At 43.2% G+C, this 20,688-nt stretch overlaps 1 protein-coding gene across 1 annotated transcript; it reads left to right on the top strand.

Moving 5' to 3' along the window:
- Positions 1-14,768: 14,768 nt before the first annotated feature.
- Positions 14,769-20,449, top strand: LOC123157014 (transducin beta-like protein 3). Its single transcript, XM_044575236.1, has 14 exons — positions 14,769-15,290; positions 15,467-15,649; positions 15,842-15,991; positions 16,343-16,548; positions 16,639-16,924; positions 17,002-17,136; positions 17,255-17,373; positions 17,874-18,030; positions 18,117-18,363; positions 18,450-18,526; positions 19,005-19,124; positions 19,475-19,605; positions 19,680-19,854; positions 19,948-20,449. The coding sequence occupies exons 1-14, from the start codon at positions 14,958-14,960 to the stop codon at positions 20,269-20,271; spliced, it is 2,643 nt and encodes an 880-aa protein (XP_044431171.1). The 5' UTR covers positions 14,769-14,957; the 3' UTR covers positions 20,272-20,449.
- Positions 20,450-20,688: the final 239 nt, after the last annotated feature.

Raw genomic sequence — 20,688 nt, 5'->3', positions numbered from 1 at the left:
AAACTAAGAAGAGAGATCGGGCTGCTCCTACAGAGCCCCTTGTTGTTGAACCCCTTGCCTTTATTCCCCCTCCTTCTGCAAACCAAGAGCGTCGAATGATTGTTCATGAGCCTGCTTCCACAGAGGCTCCTGAAGCTTAAGAAGTTCCAGTCATTGATCCTATCGCAACTGAAGACATTGGTCCCCAAGACAATGTAGAAGATGATGAAGTTCTTCCTTAGATCGAGCGCCCATCGGTATCATCGCCTATTCAAACGAACAGTGAGCTTATCAGTATTGGTCGTCCTTTGATGCCGATTTCACAAGATGCATTGTGGGCTGATCGCCCCCAGCAAGCTACCCCACATCAAGACTCACCAAGTACACCCCAACCGTCATCTGTGCCCGTCATCATCCCCATGTCCAATGATGACAACTACATGGAGACATCACCATCACCAAAGGCGTCGCCCGTGTTCCAATGGCTTCGCAAAGGCCTGAAGCCATCTATCTCCATGACCACCATCACAGAAGAGGGATCCAACTTGTCAAGTTCAGTGGCACGTCAAGTGTTCCCTAAAGACAATCCTTCTGTGACGGTCCCTGTGTCTGAAGCCAATACTGCTGAAGACCCTCCGGCTGCATCAGCCGGAGCAACACAAGAAGAAGAGCATGTCGCTACCCCCCTGCAACTCAAGAAGTAGTTAATGAAGAGAACCAGTCTATGCCCGAACCTCCAGCTAGTCAAGTGGAGGGTGAGAATCCTGAGGCTGCCACAAATGACATTCCTGAAGCCAATGATGTTGTCATGGTCGAAGCCAATGTGGAGCCTACAGTGGGCAATGCACCAGTAGCCAATGAAGCCCATGAAGCAGTTGAAGTCAATGCCGCACCTGACACAAATCTGCAGCCTGAAGTCAATGCCACTGCTCTTGTTCCGCCTCCAAGGCCACATACCATCGAGCAAGCATACAACTATGGCCAACTTGTCACTGTCAGATGGCCTATTCTGATTCCTCCACCTGCTGCTGGTCCTCAATTTGATTACCATGTCGAGCACAGGCCTCAAGTTCAGAAGCCAAAGCCAAGACTGCCCAGATTTCCAGGTACTGCCACTTCACCAGGATCTTTTAATGTCAATGGCTTCATTGCACACAACACCTTCTTCGACAGCGATAAGAACCCCTACACCAGGCCCAAGATTTCATCTGATCGGTTCTGGAGTTATCAGCAGCGCAGCTATTATTCATGCATTCTATACAACCAAGGCCGCATATTTCCGCATATGCACCTTGATACTGAAGCCATAGCTGGCCTGCCCTGCTTAGAAGAAGCTCTAGATTGCTTCAAAGTGGCTGGCTTACTGCATTTCATCACTAATAAGGAGCACTGGAATGAAGAGTTGCTGCTTCAATTCTACGCCACGCTTCATATCAGAGGCTACAACAGGGATCCTCAGACTTGGGTCCTTGAGTGGATGACAGGAAATGTCCATCATGAAGCCAAAGCATTTGATGTCATTGAGCTTACTGGCCTGCCCACTCCAGGTGATCTCTATAACCTGGTTGTCAGCTTCACACTGCAGCTGTAGAAAGCATCTTTCACAAGCCAGAACCCGACATGAGCCAGATGCTCAGTATGATGAAGCCATTGCCTCAAGATGCAGAATATCCTACAGAGTTCTTTGTTGAAGACCTTGAGTATCTGCCACGCACAATCTATCACATCATAAGGCGAACTCTCTGGCCCATCAAAGGACATTCTCCAAAGGCTAAGCTAGAAGGTACAATGAAGACATTGGTCTTCCATATTCTTCATGGCAAATGCTTCAGTGCACAAGATTTCTTCATCCGCCAACTTGCTGCATCAGGATCTGACATTTTTGGCTTGAAGTTCTACGCTCCATGGATCATGCGTCTGATCAAGCTTCACACTGCTTTCAACTATCAACCATCTGCACGCAACCACATTGTCTTCTTGCCAGATGTCGATATGTCTGTTGAAGCCATCTATCCAGAGCCTGACAAGGAACCACTTTATCTTCATAACGTTGATCGTCAGAGCTTCACTCAGCCCATTGAAGGTGTGTTGGCTGCCACTCGAGTCTATCCGTTGGCTGGTACTACACGTGCACCTCACCGTGCCCAACCGAAGCCACTGACAGCACAATTGCCCAACGGCCTCGAAAGTGATCTCGTGTTCTCAATGACCGAGAGCTTCTCATTAGCTTGCATCAAAAGCAGGATAGGCATCATGATTGGCTCAAGCGCCAGATGCAGAGCATCATGACTGACGTCAATCGCATTCGCAACCTTGCAACCAAGAATGCCTTTGTCGTGCATGAAACCTGTTGACGCACATGGAAAGGGCTGACGCTTATGTGTGCTGAGGAAGATCTTCAGGACGATGGCTTCTCAGAACGATTCAAGTTTGATTCCACTCCGCCCAGAAATGCCGTTCTGCGGCGCACTCCATCTCTTGAAGACTCAGAGTACTCCTCTTCTGCTGCAACCGTGATGCTCGTGTGATCGATGATCAAGATGATGCTACTTCGCCACCTCCAACGCGTATCGACACTGCTCCAAGTTCGTCTGCACCGCCAAACCTCGACACCAACCCTGCATCTTCTCCTACTCCTTCTGGGAACGAGTAGAGGCTCACTGTCTTCAACCCTTTTTGGTCCTTACTGACAAAAGGGGGAGAAGCTCTGAGTTGATAGTCTTCAAGCGGGTTCATATGGGCGGTTGCATTATATTTTGCCTAGTGTTTACAACTCTTGCTCTTGATACATTTGGTTCTCTGAGTTGTAAAACTTAAACTTGATGGTCGTCTGCTACTTATTTGCTATTTTGTGATGTGATGATAACTTCCGCACTTAAATCATTTTGCAGACGTCCATTTTTCATTATGCATGTCATTATCTTTGTTACATCGAATCATGCATGATGATTTGTCTTCATAAGTTGAAGAGGATCTCCACAAGTAGAACCTGCCATGTGCATTTGCATTCCAAAAGCAAATTATTTATATGCACATCTTCAGGGGGAGCCTTTTGCTACTTACAAAGACAATACCTCATCCTTTACAATTTCACATATTTATATCCCCGTTGAAAACTTCAACCAGTTTGTCATCAATCACCAAAAAGGGGGAGATTGTAAGTGCATCTAGTGCCACCCCTAGTTTGGTTTTGGAGTATTGACGACAAACGTGGTTGAGGGACTAATGTGTTTGTGAGAATTGCAGGATAACACAGGTAGTAATCCCTCCTTGATTCGGTTTACCTACCGAAGATGACCCCTAAAAATGTATGAAGACATTGAAGATAATGGTGGTACGTGAAGACATTCACACTGAAGACTATGACAGGAGAAGACATTTAGTGAAGACTATGGAGCATGAAGACTTAGTAGTTTCGTTGTTTCTTTTCTTCTTTGTTGAGTCATAGGAACCACCGCACTGTTAAGTGGGGTCCAAGTGAACAAAGTCGGAGTGACTGAAGTGATGCTCAACCAAAATCCTATGTCTTTGAGCGAAGACAATGAGAGCAAATCTTATCCAGAGTCGGATAAGTCAGCTTTACTTGTAGCCCAAGTCAAGCTGTCGCGTGTGTTTGAAATCTGACCGTTATGACACGTGTCAGTTCCTTAGTGACCCAGGGTCATTTCGGACAAATCAGGTCGGGTTGCCCTGTGGCTATAAATAGCCCACCCCTACACCATAAATTGGTGGCTGCTCAGAGTTAGATACGGCTTTTGTCGTTTGAGAGCAACCCACTTCCGAAGCCTTTGAGAGAGAGAATCCTTGCAAGGACAAAGCCCAAACCACCCAGAGCCCAGAGAGTGTTTGGCATCACTGAAGTCTTTCTATCCGCGTGATCTGAAGACTTGTTACACTTGAGGACTGTGAATCCTCCAGCCGGTTAGGCGTCATGTTCTGAGCATCCAAGAGTCATTATGGATTGCCGGTGAACGAAGTCTGTGAAGGTTTGGAAGTCTACCTTGAAGACTTACCAGAGTGATTGGGCGAGGACTGTGTATCCTTAGCTCAAGGGGAATAAGGTGAAGACGCGGTCTTCTGAGTTGAATCTCAGCCTCCCTAACCAGACGTACAGTTATCACAGCAACTGGAACTGGTCGAACAAATCCTTGTCTTCACAACACACTGGTTCTATCTCTTACTCTCCTTACTTACAGTTTGTCTTTGAGAAGTCATTGACTGATTGCTCTGCCTGATTGACTTCACTGTGTGACTACTTGTTCTGATTAGCTTCATACTATCTTCCACCCTGATCCTTACTACCTAGCTGCTAATATTCTTCGTGCTTTCACTTCATTGAATACTTGACTATGGCTTGTCTAGTGTAGTCTACCTTCCACTGCATACGAATAGTGTTGTTTCTCCTATTAATCTTCGAAACTCCCATGTTTTGAAGACTTTCATAAAAATCGCCTATTCACCCCCCTCTAGTCGATAACTAGCACTTTCACCACTCTTATTCTAGTTGCTTTTTGGTTAAGTCCGCCTATGCTAAACTTATATCTGGCTCACCTACGTCCAAGTTCAAGTGCATTTGGAGTGCCCGTATTCCTCCTAAGATCAAAATTTTCATGTGGCAAGCTTTTCGTGGGAAGCTCCTAGCGGCTGATCAAATTTGGAAAAGGAACGGTCCGGGCTCTGAGAGATGCGCCTTATGTGGGGCCATTGAAAACACCGAGCACATCTTCTTTCATTGCTCTTTGGCTAAGCTTGTTTGGTGTTGTATTCGTTATTATCTTCAAGTGAATTGGAATCCTTCTTCCTTCGAGGACTTGCGGCGTCTGTCCGGCGGCTTATCTGGGGCGTCTAAAAGGGTCTTCTGGGTTGGGTTTACAACAAATTTACTATTGAACTTACCTTCCCAGCTAACCCTGTGAGCTGCTTATTTAAATCTGGTGTATTTCTACACCAGTGGAGATTATTGATTAAGGAAATGGACCACGAGGCTTTTGACAATATGGCATCCAAGATTCGGTCTACGACTTCCTCCTTGGCGCAACGGAATCGGACGACGCCTTAATTAGTTTCCTTCTCCCTGTCTTTTGAGAGCTGGCCTGCGTGCCATGATTGGCTAGGTAGCCATGTATGCGAACCTTCTTAGTTGTTGCTTTGCTATTGTGTTGGCTTGGTTGGTGGTTGTGTTACTCTGCCTGGTGGCTTTATTTTAAAGTCGGGCGTATGCCTTTTCCCTAAAAACAGACATCCTTGGAGGATTAGCACGGTCTCTCTCTGCCGCTAGGGAAAGAGGCTTGGAGTTTGGGGGAGGTGCAGGCGGCCGGTGGTGGAGAGGAGCGACCTTGGCACAGGGGATGAAGGTCCGCGATAGGCAGCGGCCTCTCCTAGACCACCTCAGCTCCATCTTGTAGACGGCGGATGGCATCGGAGGACGAGGAGGCGGCGACATTAGCGTTGGGAGAAGTAGGAGGAGCAAGGGGCCATTGGAGGAGAGAGAGGTTGTCGTGTCGATCTGAAATCACCCCGCAGATCTGCAATCACCCCCTAGTATCCTCTTTCTACCTGCGCAAAAAACAAAGCATGCTCATAAGACAAGCACAAGTATAGACAGCAATGAAAATGAAAGGTGTGGCAAATTAACTATAACTATGCTTAAGCTGTGTACAAGTATGTATACCTCGCATCCTTTCTGCCGCACCTCCTTTCGTGTGATGTCATCTTCAGAAATCTGGAGCATATAGCCCAGTTTCAGGTGACCGAGGGATGGAAGGTGCAGCAACCCCACGCGGAGCTTGCTCATCTTCTCCCACATCCAAAGTTCCAGGTGGAAGAGCTTTGGCATTGTCCCTTCCTCCATCCTCCACACCTTGGTGGAAAAATTAGAAGTTCTAACTCTTGTAGCCGAGGGAACCCTTGGGAAGAGCAGCACTTGGTCTGGCCTTTGTACCCACTCAACCGCAACACCAGAAGACGGGGAAGTTTCTCCAGGATTGGCACCGGGTCTTGTTTTATGACATTAGCATATATATCAAGACGACGTACGCTTTGTGGGAATTCAACAGGCAACTTATCGAGCACATCAAATTTGTGGAGAACTAATATCAACCGGGTGAGGCATGTTTGCAAATATGGTGAGCACCTCCGCTGGTATATTGGGGTGCATCGAAGAGGAGAAGGTTTTTAGTTGATTCAGCTGGCCCAAGAAAATCAACATGTCATGACAGCACATGCCAACAGGATCAAGATCCAACACAAAGCTCTATAGCTCTTTTGGCTGCTGTCGTGGAAAGGTCAAGACAGATGTCCTAGCAGAAGGACTTAGTCGTGGAGCCATTGCAACTAGGAAGCTTAAAGGGGTTAAACGGGACAAAGGACACGGGAGTTTATACTGGTTCGGCCCCTTGCAGTGAAGGTAAAGGCCTAATCCAGTTTGAGGTGGTATTGCTTATGTCTCGATTACCAGGGAGTGAATCCGCTTGATCTAGCTTTCGATCTCTTGTTTCTTGTCCTGAACCGCCACCGGGTCGTCCCTTTATATACAGAGGTCGACGCCCAACGGCTTACAGAGTCCCGGCCGGCTCATAAACAGTGTCCGGCTCGGTGACTATCTATTCTTGCCTTAAAGTACAAACTATTACATATATGGTGGTTTACCCTTACGGGCCTTAAGCCGCCTTTGGGCCTTGGGCCCTTTAACTAAACCGTCATCTTCTGAACGTCTTCGTGGGCTTCATGATGATGAATCGCCATAGGTATAACCTGACCCCTCCTGGGCGGGTCATACCTGATAGTTATATCCCCAACATTAGGCCCCAGAATGATTTGCGCAAGAGTTGATAGCCCACCATGATGTCATCTTCTTGATTTTTTATAACCCGCCATGATGTCACCTGCCATTAATTCATATTTTATCCAATCATATCTCAATGGATCTTTATCTTAATGACCGTTCCGAAAATCGAGGCGTCTGGGCAGTGGTGACCCACAAGTGTAGGAGATCTATCATAGTCCTTTCGATAAGTAAGAGTGTCGAACCCAACGAGGAGCAGAAGGAAATGACAAGCGGTTTTCAGTAAGGTATTCTCTGCAAGCACTGAAATTGTAGGTAACAAATAGTTTTGTGATAAGATAATTTGTAACGGATAACAAGCAATGAAAGTAAATAAGATGCAGCAAGGTGGCCCAATCCTTTTTGTAGCAAAGGACAAGCTTGGACAAGTTCTTATAATGAGAAAAGCGCTCCCCTGCTGAGTGGTCTATTTTTGTTGAATCTCGATAGTAGTGATACACATATTCATAGTGTTGAAGTCAAAAGATATAAGTTTAATAATGATAGTGCAGCTTATTGTGGCACTGCCGTTTGGGTCATATCAGTGTAAAGCGCATGAAGAAACTCCATGCTGATGGACTTTTGGAATCACTTGATTATGAATCACTTGGTGCTTGCGAACCGTGCCTTATGGGCAAGATGACTAAAACTCCGTTCTCCGAAACAATGGAACGAGATACTGACTTCTTGGAAATAATACATACTGATGTATGCGGTCCAATGAGTATTGAGGCTCGTGGTGGGTATCGTTATTTTCTTACCTTCACAGATGATTTGAGCAGATATGGTTATATCTACTTAATGAAGCATAAGTCTAAAACATTCGAAAAGTTCAAAGAATTTCAGAGTGAAGTGGAAAATCATCGTAACAAGAAAATAAAGTTTCTATGATCTAATCGTGGAGGATAATATTTGAGTTATGAGTTTGGTCTTCATTTGAACAACATGGGATAGTTTCACAATTAACGCCACCTGGAACACCACAACAAAATGGTGTGTCCGAATGTTGTAACCGTACTTTATTGGATATGGTGCGATCTATGATGTCTCTTACTGATTTACCGCTATCATTTTGGGGTTATGCTTTAGAGACGGTTGCATTCACTTTAAATGGGGCACCATCAAAATCAGTTGAGACGACGCCTTATGAACTGTGGTTTGGCAAGAAACCAAAGTTGTCGTTTCTTAAAGTTTGGGCTGCGATGCTTATGTGAAAAAACTTCAACCTGATAAGATCGAACCCAAATCGGAGAAGTGCATCTTCATAGGATACCCAAAGGAAACGGTTGGGTACACCTTCTATCACAGATCCGAAGGCAAAATCTTTGTTGCTAAGAATGGATCCTTTCTAGAGAAGGAGTTTCTCTCGAAAGAAGTGAGTGGGAGGAAAGTAGAACTTGATGAGGTAGTTGTACCTTCTCCCTTATTAAAAGTAGTTCATCACAGAAATCAGTTCCCGTGATTCCTACACCAATTAGTGAGGAAGCTAATGATGATGATCATGAAGCTTCAGATCAAGTAACTACCGAACCTCGTAAGTCTTCTAGAGTAAAATCCGCACCAGAGTGGTACGGTAATCCTATTCTGAAAGTCATGTTATTGACCATGATGAACCTACGAACTATGAGGAAGCGATGATGAGCCCAGATTCCGCAAAATGTCTTGAGGCCATGAAATCTAAGATGGGATCCATGTATGAGAACAAAGTGTGGACTTTGGTGGACTTGTCCGATGATCGACAAGCCATAGAAAATAAATGGATCTTCAAGAAGAAGACCAACGCTGATGGTAATGTTACTGTTTACAAAGCTCGACTTGTTGCGAAAGGTTTTCAACAAGTTCAAGGAGTTGACTACGATGAGACTTTCTCACCCGTAGCGATGGTTAAGTCTATCCGAATCATGTTAGCAATAGCCGCATTTTATGATTATGAAATTTGGCAAATAGATGTCAAAACTGCATTCCTGAATGGATTTCTGGAAGAAGAGTTGTATATGATGCAACCGGTAGGTTTTATCGATCCAAAGGGTGCTAACAAAGTGTGCAAGCTCCAGCGATCCATTTATGGACTGGTGCAAGCCTCTCGGAGTTGGAATAAATGCTTTGATAGTGTGATCAAACCATATGGTTTTATACAGACTTTTGGAGAAGCCTGCATTTACAAGAAAGTGAGTGGGAGCTCTGTAGCATTTCTAATCTTATATGTAGATGACATATTATTGATTGGAAATGATATAGAATTTCTGGATAGCATAAAGGAATACATGAATAAGAGTTTTTCTATGAAAGACCTCGGAGAAGTTGCTTACATAATGGACATCAAGATCTATAGAGATAGATCAAGACGCTTAATTGGAATTTCACAAAGCACATACCCTGATAAAGTTTTGAAGAAGTTCAAAATGGATCAGTCAAAGAAAGGGTTCTGCCTGTGTTACAAGGTGTGAAGTTGAGTCAGACTCAATGCCCGACCACTGCGGAAGATAGAGAGAAAATGAAAGTCATTCCCTATGCTTCAGCCATAGGTTCTATCATGTATGCAATGCTGTGTACCAGACCTGATGTATGTTTTGCTATAAGCATAGCAGGGAGGTACCAAAGTAATCCCGAAGTGGAGCACTGGACAGCGGTCAAGAACATCCTGAAATACCTGAAAAGGACTAAGGATATGTTTCTCGTTTATGGAGGTGAAAAAGAGCTCGTCGTAAATGATTACGTTGATGCAAGCTTTAACACTGATCCGGATGACTTTAAGTCGCAAACCGAATACACATTTTTATTGAATGGAGGAGCTGTTAGTTGGTGCAGTTCCAAGTAGAGCGTCGTGGCGGGATCTACGTGTGAAGCAGAGTACATTGCTGCTTCGGAAGCAACAAATGAAGGAGTTTGGATGAAGGAGTTCATATCCGATCTAGGTGTCATACCTAGTGCATCGGGTCCAATGAAAATCTTTTGTGACAATACTGGTGCAATTGCCTTGGCAAAGAAATCCAGATTTCACAAGAGAACCAAGCACATCAAGAGACGCTTCAATTCCATCCATCATCAAGTGTCGGAAGGGGACATAGAGATTTGCAAGATACACACGGATCTGAATGTTGCAGACCCGTTGACTAAGCCTCTTCCACAAACAAAACATGATCAACACCAAAGCTCCATGGGTGTTAGAATCATTACTATGTATTCTAGATTATTGACTCTAGTGCAAGTGGTAGACGGAAGGAAATATGCCCTAGAGGTAATAATAAAGTTATTATTTATTTCCTTAATTCATGATAAATATTTATTATTCATGCCAGAATTGTATTAACCAGAAACTTAGTACATGTGTGAATACATGTTATCTTCAACACGCTCTCCCAACACAAAAACTCTACCCGACGATGCACCCTTCCCTTTTCCTGCCGGACCGCCCCCTTCTCACTCAATTTTACGCCATAGAGGGACAATTCTCGTTGGTGCCCTCTCCTTTAATACCGGATGACGCCCACCTCACCTTCGCCATGGCGTCCTTTCTCCTTCACACCGTACTATCCCATGGAACGTCCAGGAGGAGTCCCATACCAATCGTCCAACTCTCTGCCCTGATCCCCTCCCCCCCTGTTCGGGCTATCTGCCACCGCCATCAAGGGGAACGAGGTGTGTAACGCCTGTGACGCCCAAGAAGGCAGACCTGATGTCCCCTGAGGCATTGTCACATTGTAACATATAGTTGAATGCCGTGCATTACCATGAAATAAAAAAATGATGTCGGTTGTTCGACATGCAACCGGTACACCATCGTGTCCGTTATTAACTCTTGAAGCAACCACCACTGCATTTACCCCTCTGTCCTAACCAAAAAATTGTACGAATTGAAGAAGAAAATATATAAACCACTTGCTCATGCAATTTGTTGCGAAGTCATCTCTAATAAAATGCAGTTTTCCACATTTTCTATGGTACCATCCTCCTCACTCTTATCACAAAATCTACTAACTCGTATTCTAAGTGAGCAAGTGATCAACAATGCATGGTAGGCCGGCTACAAGGGACAGGGGCAGCAACCGCCTTCCTATCTTAGTTCTCCTACCTCCTAGTTCTATATTGGACCCACCCTTCATCCCGGGCTCTACCACGATGGCACCACACTCATGCGTTGCCCATGGAAAAGGAAAGCTATGAGTAGATATATTCATCCAAAGCATGAAAAATGTCAAAGTTTCTCTCCTCTTCCCTCCCTCAGGCGCACATGCCTAGTTCATTGTCCAAATTAATGCATTCGTTGGAGAAGAGGAAAAAAAGATTCCCCTCTATTTCTATGTCCTATACCTAAAACTGCTTTTAGGTCACCGATCTTACCAATTATATGCTCCAATAAACCAAATGAAAGAGAGGGCCTATCAAGTTGGAACCTTGAGTTTCCCTTCAGCAAAGGTTGGAACCGCGGGCTAAATATGAGAACCAAAAGAGATAACATTCAAAATGTTCCAAGGTGCCAGGGAAAACCATCTAAAATCTACTAAAAAATCTAGCTAAAATATAGATATTTGATTAGTATTGCATAAATACAACAATCAAGAAAATATATTCAACAAAGAGAAAATTTAAACCATGCCTAATGTACTAATCAGGTTTCACGAGGCACACATGATGACTTAAGCTTATTGTTGCTATTCTAACACATTACAGTTAACAAAAATATTTTTCATACAAAGTCTAATAACAAAATTTGATTATTTTCAGTCAACGCCTTCACCTGCTGGTTATGACATTATGTTTGATTCTTTTCATACGAAGTCTAATAAGAAAAAATGTTAGACCATATCGACTCATCAGGTTACAAAAATGTTTGCGCATTTTAAAAAATGTCATAAATTTGGAAAAAAGTTTGAGAATGTTAAAAAATGTTCATGAATTTAAAAAATGGTTTGCAGATAAAAAGATGGTAGTGAGTTTGAAAAATGTTCATGACTTTTAAAAAATGGTCTTGAGCTGAAAAAATGGTCATGAAGTTAAAAATATGTTTCCGAGTTCGTAAAATGTTCACTAAACTCAAAAAATGTGCTCAAGTTGAAAAATGCACATGAACATCATTTTTGTGAATTCCAAAAATGTTGGTCAGTTTCAAAAACGTTAAAAAAATATTCATGAGTTTGAAAAACAGTTAACAAATTTCAAAAGCAGTTCTTGTATTAAAAAATGTTCACAACTTTAAAAAATATTCATAATTCTGTCATAAAATCGTCATGGATGTACATGCATGACAGATAAGTGACCTATTGTGACAAACACATATCATCACGGAAGTGGTTTTTTTGTAGTCCAAAAACTCCACCCGACGATGCACCCTTCCCTTTTCCTGCCGGACCGCCCCCTTCTCGCTCAATTTTCCGCCGTAGAGGGACATTTCTCGCTGGTGCCCTCTCCTTTAATACCGTATGACGCCCACCTCACCTTTGCCATGCGCGTCCTTTCTCCTTCACACCGTACTACCCCATGGAACGTCCAGGAGGAGTCCCCTGCCAATCGTCCCACTCTCTGCCCTGATCCCCTCCCCCTGTTCGTTCTATCTGCCACCGCCATCAAGGGGAATGAGGTGTGTAACGCCTGTGATGCCAAAGAAGGTATACCTGATGTCCCCTGAGACATTACCACATTGTAACATATAATTGAATGTCGTGCATTACCATGAAACAAAAAAAAATGATGTCGGTTGTTCGGCATGCAACTGGTACACCGTCGTGTCCCTTATTAACTCTTGAAGCAATCACCAATGCATTTCCCCCTCTGTCCTAACCAAAAAATTGTACGAATTGAAGAGGAAAATATATAAACCACTCGCTCGTGCAATTTGTTGCGAAGTCATCTATAATAAAATGTAGTTTTTTACATTTTCTATGGCACCATCCTCCTCACTCTTATCACAAAATCTACTAACTCGTGTTCTAAGTGAGCCAGTGATCGACAACACATGGTAGGCCGGCAACAAGGAACAGGGGCAAGAACCGCCTTCCTATCTTAGTTCTCCTACCTCCTAGTTCTATATTGGACCCATCCTTCATCCCGAGCTCTACCACGATGGCGCCAAGCTCATGCGTTGCCACGGCAAAGGAAAGCTACGAATAGATATATTCATCCAAAGCATGAAAAGTGTCAAAGTTTCTCTCCTCTTCCCTCCCTCGGGCGCACATGCCTATTTCATGGTCCAAATTAATGCATTCGTTGGAGAAGAGGAAAAAAGATTCCCCTCAATTTCTATGTCCTATACCTAAAACTGCTTTTAGGTCACCAAACTTACCAATTATATGCTCCAGTAAACCAAATGAAAGAGAGGGGCCGATCAAGTTGGAACCTTGAGCTTCCCTTCAACAAAGGTTGGAGCCGTGAGCTAAATATGAGAACCTAAAGAGATAAGATTCAAAATGTTCCAAGGTACCAGGGGAAACCATCTAAAACCTAATAAACAAAAATCTAGCTAAAATATAGATATTTGATTAGTATTGCATGGATACAACAATCAAGAAAATATATTCAACAAAGACAAAAATTTTAAGCCCATGCCTAATGTACTAATCAGGTTTCATGAGGCACACATGGTGACTTAAGCTTATTGTTGCTATTCTAACACATTACAGTTAACAAAAATAATTTTCATACAAAGTCTAATAATTTTTTTTGATTATTTTCAGTCAATGCCTTCACCTGCTGGTTATGACATTATTGTTTGATTCTTTTCATATGAAGTTTAATAACAAAATTTGTTGGACCATATCGACTCATCAGGTTAGAGAAATGTTTGCGCATTTAAAAAAATGTCATAAATTTGGAAAGAGTTTGAGAATGTTAAAAAATGTTCATGAATTTAAAAAATGGTTTGCATATTAAAAAATGTTAGTGAGTTTGAAAAATATTCATGACTTTTTAAAAATGATCTTGAACTGAAAAAAATACTCATGGAGTTTAAAATATGTTTGTGAGTTCGAAAAATATTCACTATCTCAAAAAATGTGCTCAAGTTGAAAAATGTACTTGAACCTCATTTTTTGAGAATTCCAACAATGTTCGTCGGTTTCAAAAATGTTAAAAAAATATTCATGAGTTTGAAAAAAAATTCACAAATTTCAAAAGCAGTTCTTGTATTCAAAAAAAGTTCACACTTTAAAAAATGTTTGCAATTTGCAAAAACAAAATCATGAATTCAGAAATTGTTCATCATTTTTAAAAAAAATATGTATTTTAGATATTGTTTAGTTTGGAAAAGGAAAAATAAAAATGAAAAAGAAGAAAAAAATAAAAGAGAAAGAAAAAGAAAAACTAAAAAGAAAGAGGTAAAAAGGTAAAAACATAAAAGAAAAAGGAAAAAAGAACCAGAGAAAAAGCAACGAAAAAAGAATAAGGAAATCTGGTTCAGGGAAGGTTCTAGAAACTTCTCAAAGTCGGTGGAGAAAAACCCAAAATAGGCCGGCCTACACTGAAGACGAGGCGCGCGGGGTTGGTGTTTTGATCGTTATTCCCCAACCTATGCGGGGATAGCATCCGCCCACACACACACCCCACTTATGTGAGCTCAGAATATTTGCTCAAAACAAAATTAAAAGTGAGCCCAACAGGGCCACAGCCCTCAATGTCGCTGCGTCAGGGACACACGTGTCGACGCCTTAGGCTTCTCTCCCTCCCGCATAGACGCACTGCCGCCTCAACCCGGCAATCCGACCCATGGGCACCCGACCCGAATGGGTAGGGTATGGGTCAGCATATTCACCCATGGGTTAGCCCGATGGATAACCCAGGTAGGGTATGGGCATGAGGTCCTGCCCGTGGGTCACTCGATGGGTCGCCCGATTAGCTGACATGTGGGCCCTTTATATTTAAATAAATAGTAGTAGTAGCTTCCCAGTCCAGCTTTGCCTGCCAGCCCACCGTCCCCGGCCCAGTCCAGTAAGTCAGCACATTAGGTTTTACGAGCAGAGAAGCCATGTCCCCAAAAAAAAATCGAGCAGAGAAGCCAACCGAACCTAGCCGCCGCACTCTCGTCCTCTCCCATCCTCAAGCCGCCGCCGCCGCCCACTGTCCCGCGCGGCCACGCCGCCGACTTAAACCCTGCTCCCCCCTTCTCGCGCCGCCACCACTGCAAAACCCTAGCTCCGACGACCCGCCGCCGACGCGCAACGCCATGGCTCTGTCGCAGGGGCCCAAGAACAACTACCGCTGCGACCGCTCGCTGCAGCAGTTCTACACGGGCGGGCCCTTCGCCGTCGGGCGCGCCCCCCGCGGCGAGGGCGAGGGCGACGCCGAGGAGGCGTTCCTCGCGTGCGCCTGCGGCAGCGAGCTGCGCGTGGTGTCCGCCGCCGACGCCTCCGCCATAGGGGAGCCCATCGACGGCGACTCCGAGGCCGTCACGGGGATCGCGCTGTCCCCCGACTCCCGCCTGCTCTTTGCTGCTGGCCACAGCAAGCTTATCAGGGTCTGGGACCTCGCGTCTCGCACTTGCATCCGCAGCTGGAAGGTAGGTGCTTTTTCTAATCTTCGTCTCTTCTCTGGTGACAGAATGGAGGATTTACACATATAAATGTCAACATCTTCTGCAGCTATAAATTTTTCATTTGAGCGTATTAGTACTGCCTTCTTTTTGTTCCTCAATATCCGAGGTATGCTCATTTGTTTTTTGTTATGACTTAACAGGGACATGATGGTCCTGTTATGGCCATGTCATGCCATGCTTCTGGTGGGTTGCTTGCAACCGCCGGAGCAGACAAGAAGGTTTGCGTGTGGGATGTGGATGGTGGGTTTTGCACACATTTCTTTAGAGGTCATACAGGTGTTGTGACGACCATAATGTTCCACAGAGATCCAAAGCGCCTTCTGGTGAGTATGATTTTGGAGATAAATTACTTACATGTGAAGAAAACATGATCAATTGAAATCAAACTTTTTTCTTCTTGGTGCAAGTAACTCAGTATTAGCCCCACTGAGCTGTTGTTGGTTTTTGTGATACATGCCTTCTATTTCTCATTGCATTCATGGTATTTGTAGCCTCATTATTTTCTCGATGTCTAGTTATTTTCAGGAAGTGATGATGGCACAGTGCGCGTTTGGAACCTTGAAAGCAAAAAATGCATTGCGGTGCTTAACGCACATTTTTCAACAGTGACTTCGTTGGCATTATCAGAAGACGGGCTAACATTGCTCAGTGCAGGAAGGGATAAGGTATAGCGGGAGGATTGAAATCTGGCTTAAATTTCCCCTATGTTTATAAGTTGATTTTTCATATTTATGTGTGTGCTAGTTTATACTTTGATGATGCATGAGTTCCATTGGTTTGTCATTGCTAGACACTGGAAAAGCTGGGGTTTGAAATTGATTGCAACAGTCATAAAATAGATGATCTTCATGGCCTCATGGTGGATGGGGCTAGTTACGATCATGCTTTTTATTTATCTAGACTAGATACTTTTTAATGGCTAGCATTCCGATATTCATCAGTATAAAAATTGTAAATTTGCAATGCATATTTCTGTCCTGAGCTACCAACATTTTGAGTGGATGAAACGTCTGTAGGTTGTGAATGTGTGGGATCTTCGGAAGTACGCCTCAAAGAAGACAATACCAGCATATGAAATGATAGAAGGTGTTTCCTTCATTGGACCAGGGAGCGGCATCTTGGCTTGTTTGGGTGTCGAAGCGGCAAAGTTGAAGGAAAAAACGGATGGTTATTTTCTTACGGTTGGTGAACGTGGAATCGTGCGCATATGGTGCTTGGAAAGGTACATTGATCTTGCATATACAGTTCTTAAATACTTCATTCTTGTCCATCTAGAATGCATTTCTCAATTGCTTTTCTGGTTATTCCACAGCGCTGTCTGCGTGTTTGAGCAGCAGTCATCTGATGTAACCATCAACTCAGAAAACGAGGAATCTAGAAGGGGCTTTACAGCTACTAATATGTTGCCAGATGATCAAGGAATTCTATGTGTCACTGCTGATCAACAATTTTTGTTCTATTCTTGTACAAGAACTGATGAAGGGACTTTCCAGTTGAACCTATATAAACGTCTAATAGGTTATAATGACGAGATTCTTGATTTGAAGTTTGTTGGGGAAGATGAACAATATCTTGCCGTAGCCACTAACTTGGAGCAGGTGCGTGAATAGTTTTATATTACAGTTCTTGTGGACTTTTTGTAACCAATTTCTCACACCATTTCCTGCATTTGCAGGTCCGTGTTTATGACGTTGCATCAATGTCATGTTCTTATGTGCTGGCGGGTCACACTGAAATTGTTGTTTGCCTTGATACCTGTGTGTCTGCTTCTGGGAAGACACTTGTTGTAACTGGGAGCAAAGATAATACTGTAAGTGTGATTTCCTGCCTAAAGATATTGCTGAATTAACATACATTTTTTGTGGGTTAACTATTATTACTCCTTTGTCATCCTTCCCATTTTGGATGTAACATTTGGTATCTCGCAGGTAAGATTGTGGGATATGGAAAAGAGAAGCTGTATTGGTACTGGTAAAGGCCATCTAGGAGCTATTGGTTGTGTTGCTTTCTCAAAGAAGTCAAAGAACTTTTTTGTTAGTGGTAGCAGGTTAGTTTGAAAATCATAACTGTTCCATTTCAGAGCTGAGTGATATTCAATTCCTCAATGATCAATTGTGACTCTTCTTCTAGACGTATAGACGTATAGTTATCTGTCAGTCTTGAGCGGGTGGGTGGATTTTGCATGTCTATGGGCGGGTAGTTTTTCTAAGGAAATTGACTTGGCCTTTTTATATCGAGTTATTGTATGTAGCAGTGTAGGCATTGAACTGCCCAATTAGTCAACTAGCCATGGGAATATATGTCGGCAACTCGAGACTGTCTTGGTGATTCGTTCATTGGTACTAGAGAACCTCACTAGTTTTACTTGTGGATGCAAACATGTCGAAGTGAACCAATGCTCAAGTCCAAATTCTGGAACGAGTGGAACTATTCAACACTTTCAGTCTTTCTTCACCGCAGTTTCTTACAAGAATGATAGTTTCCTTGTCCATTTCCCTCTATCCGTTTGCTAATGTTCTTCTAAAATAAGTCTTGCCTTATCATTAGTGACCGAACAATCAAGGTTTGGACCTGGGATGATACACTCATTGATGCTGGCGGTGAAGTTCCTCTCAAAGCAAAGGCTGGTGTAGCTGCACATGATAAAGATATTAATTCTCTGTCTGTCTCACCTAATGACGGCCTTGTTTGCAGTGGTTCGGAGGTGAGACTGAGTATATGCTACTTATCTTGAAGTTCCTTTTGACTTGCCTCATTGAACTGTCAGATCTCACTACCATGATTCTGTAGGACCGAACTGCAAGCATATGGAAACTCCCTAACCTAGTGTCATCGGTTGTCCTTAAAGGGCATAAAAGGGGCATTTGGTCAGTTGAGTTTTCCCCTGTTGAACAATGTGTCATAACATCATCTGGTGACAAAACTGTCAAAATATGGCATGTTGCTGATGGCTCATGCCTGAAGACATTTGAGGGTCATACATCAAGTGTTTTAAGAGCTTCATTCCTTTCACGTGGAACTCAGTTTGTTTCTTGTGGTAATAAGAAATAAACACGTTTTATTATTATTTTTAGGGTGTTGGGTGGTGGCACTGACTCCCTTGTTGTGATGTCCTTGCTTTAGGAAGCGATGGTCTAGTGAAGCTATGGACGATAAAGACGAATGAGTGCATTGCTACGTATGACAAGCACGATGGGAAGGTATCTAGCTCTGCTCTATTTATCATCTGTAATCTGAGCTCAGTAGATCATCCACATTTTATGATGTTGCAATCTTTATGGGGCATTGGCAGCTAAAACACTATGTTGACCTGCTGTTAGCAGTTTGTAAGAGAGTTTAGTAATGAACCTGACTTGTGTTCAGTCAAACAGAAACTGCCGGTGTTCCGTTTCATTAGAGAGATAGTGTGCAGTTTCGCTGTGCGATTCATCAGCCTCGTCATTTGCTATCATTTTTTTTTGTTAATTTACGACTTACTTAGCTTTACTAAGCAGTTCATCTTTTGACAAAATGTATGATTTTATGAAAACTTTCTAATATCCACCTTACTATCTAACATAAACTTTGGAAAGTTAGTTCATTAGTAAATTCCGAATACTATGTTTAGGCAATACATGTATTTTTCGTTTGCTGAATGCTTAGTAAGGATTCCCCAACTGACTGTCAGTTATTCAACAGATTTGGGCACTGGCTGTTGGCAAGAGAACTGAAATGCTTGCTACTGGCGGAACTGATTCTGATCTTAACCTTTGGCACGATTGCACGATGGAAGATAAGCAGGAGGATTTCCTTAAGAAGGCAAGTGCAATATTCTACTATACCTTCAGGATAAAAAAGCTTTGCATGCGAGATGCTTGTCTTTGTATAGTTTCTTTGGCAAACAACACCGGATACATCTTTTTTTTCCAGAATATAAAAACACTGGAAACATGATCGTTGGTTCTTATAAATGGATGTAACCTTGAATCCATTAAACAATTGCAGTCAGTGGTCTGGTAATTGGATCCTGACTTCTGTCATTTGTTTTATGTATTTACCATATTCTCGAGTCTTGATGGATGCCATTTTCCGTACATGTTTCCTTCTGTGAGTGCCTATGGCTCCTTGGATCTATGTACAATGCTTATCTGCATTCACCATTGTTGCAGGAGGAGGAAGTTTTAAGAGGCCAGGAATTGGAAAATGCAGTGTCAGATTCTGACTATACAAGAGCAATACAACTCGCATTTGAGCTTAGAAGACCACGCAGGCTTCTTGAGTTATTCTCACAGCTTTGCAGGTACTTGTCTTTGAAGGTGGTCAGGTCACTTTGCTTTTTCTTCTATAAAATTTGATATATTATTGGCTGTGCAGGAAAGCTGATCCAGAGGACCCTATAGAAAAAGCCCTTGTTGGTCTCCCAAAGGAAGGGCTTCGCGTGCTTCTTGAGTATATACGTGAATGGAACACAAAGCCCAAGTTTTGTCATGTTGCACAGTTTGTACTTTTTCGGGTGTTGAGGAGCTTGCCTCCCACTGATATCCTGGAGGTAATTACTTTTCGCTTTCTGAAGAGTTGTATTGATGATAATCTATGACAAACTGTTAGACTTTTCCTGAGATAATTTCGTTGGTTTGTGCAGATAAAAGGCATCAGTGAGCTCCTCGAGGGCCTCATTCCATATTCGCAAAGGCACTTCAGCAGAGTCGATAGACTAGTACGCAGCACGTTTTTATTGGACTACACCTTGGCCCGAATGTCTGTCGTAGACCCAGACGTAGATGCGGGCACAACCAAAGACTCGTCAATGAACAATGTTGAGATGGCGCCAGCAGAGCCTGCACAGGACACCCCGGAGAAGCCGGGCAGGAAGAGAAAATCCAGCAAAACAACAAGCCAATCAAGCAAGAAAAGTAGTAAGAAGGTGAAGGCTTCTTCGAGCGCTGTTGTTTCTGTTGAGGCGTAAACAGTTAACACTGACCGGTTCTCTCTTCGCACCACCAATTTTGTAGCTGCTGCCTGTGGAATCATGTTTATTTTGCTTCATGACAAACCCTGTACAGAATGTATTATTTGCCGAGTCGAAAAGACATCAGGCGTGTACGAGTAATCCGTTAAATTTTTCCGATGGAATTCATAGCTAAGCTTTTGTTTCAGAAATCGACGCGGGCCATCTTATCCGCTGGGTTGGTTTGCCGCCTTGATTGTCTTCCACGGAGGCAGTGCCCCCAGCCACAAAGTTGCTTGCTCCACTTGCAATTGTTGGATCTGCGATCTGACTGCTATAGAACTTACAGGTGTACTGAAGGATATTCATCAAGAGCAGCTAAATCATTTCATATATGAAGTGAAAATCAAGAATTACTGGCATTAAGGTAATCAG

The sequence above is a fragment of the Triticum aestivum genome, chromosome 7B (genome assembly GCF_018294505.1).
Source record: "Triticum aestivum cultivar Chinese Spring chromosome 7B, IWGSC CS RefSeq v2.1, whole genome shotgun sequence".
NCBI classification, from domain to species: Eukaryota; Viridiplantae; Streptophyta; class Magnoliopsida; order Poales; family Poaceae; genus Triticum; species Triticum aestivum.
Note: the sequence above shows the minus strand (reverse complement) of the source record. Positions and strands in the feature narration are given on the sequence as shown.

Coding starts and splice junctions, on each gene's coding strand:
- LOC123157014 (XM_044575236.1), top strand. CDS start 14,958: ATGGCTCTGTCGCAGGGGCCCAAGAACAACTACCGCTGCGACCGCTCG. Junction 17,137..17,254: donor CTGGGAGCAAAGATAATACT/GTAAGTGTGATT, acceptor GGTATCTCGCAG/GTAAGATTGTGGGATATGGA. Junction 19,125..19,474: donor AGGAGGATTTCCTTAAGAAG/GCAAGTGCAATA, acceptor CCATTGTTGCAG/GAGGAGGAAGTTTTAAGAGG.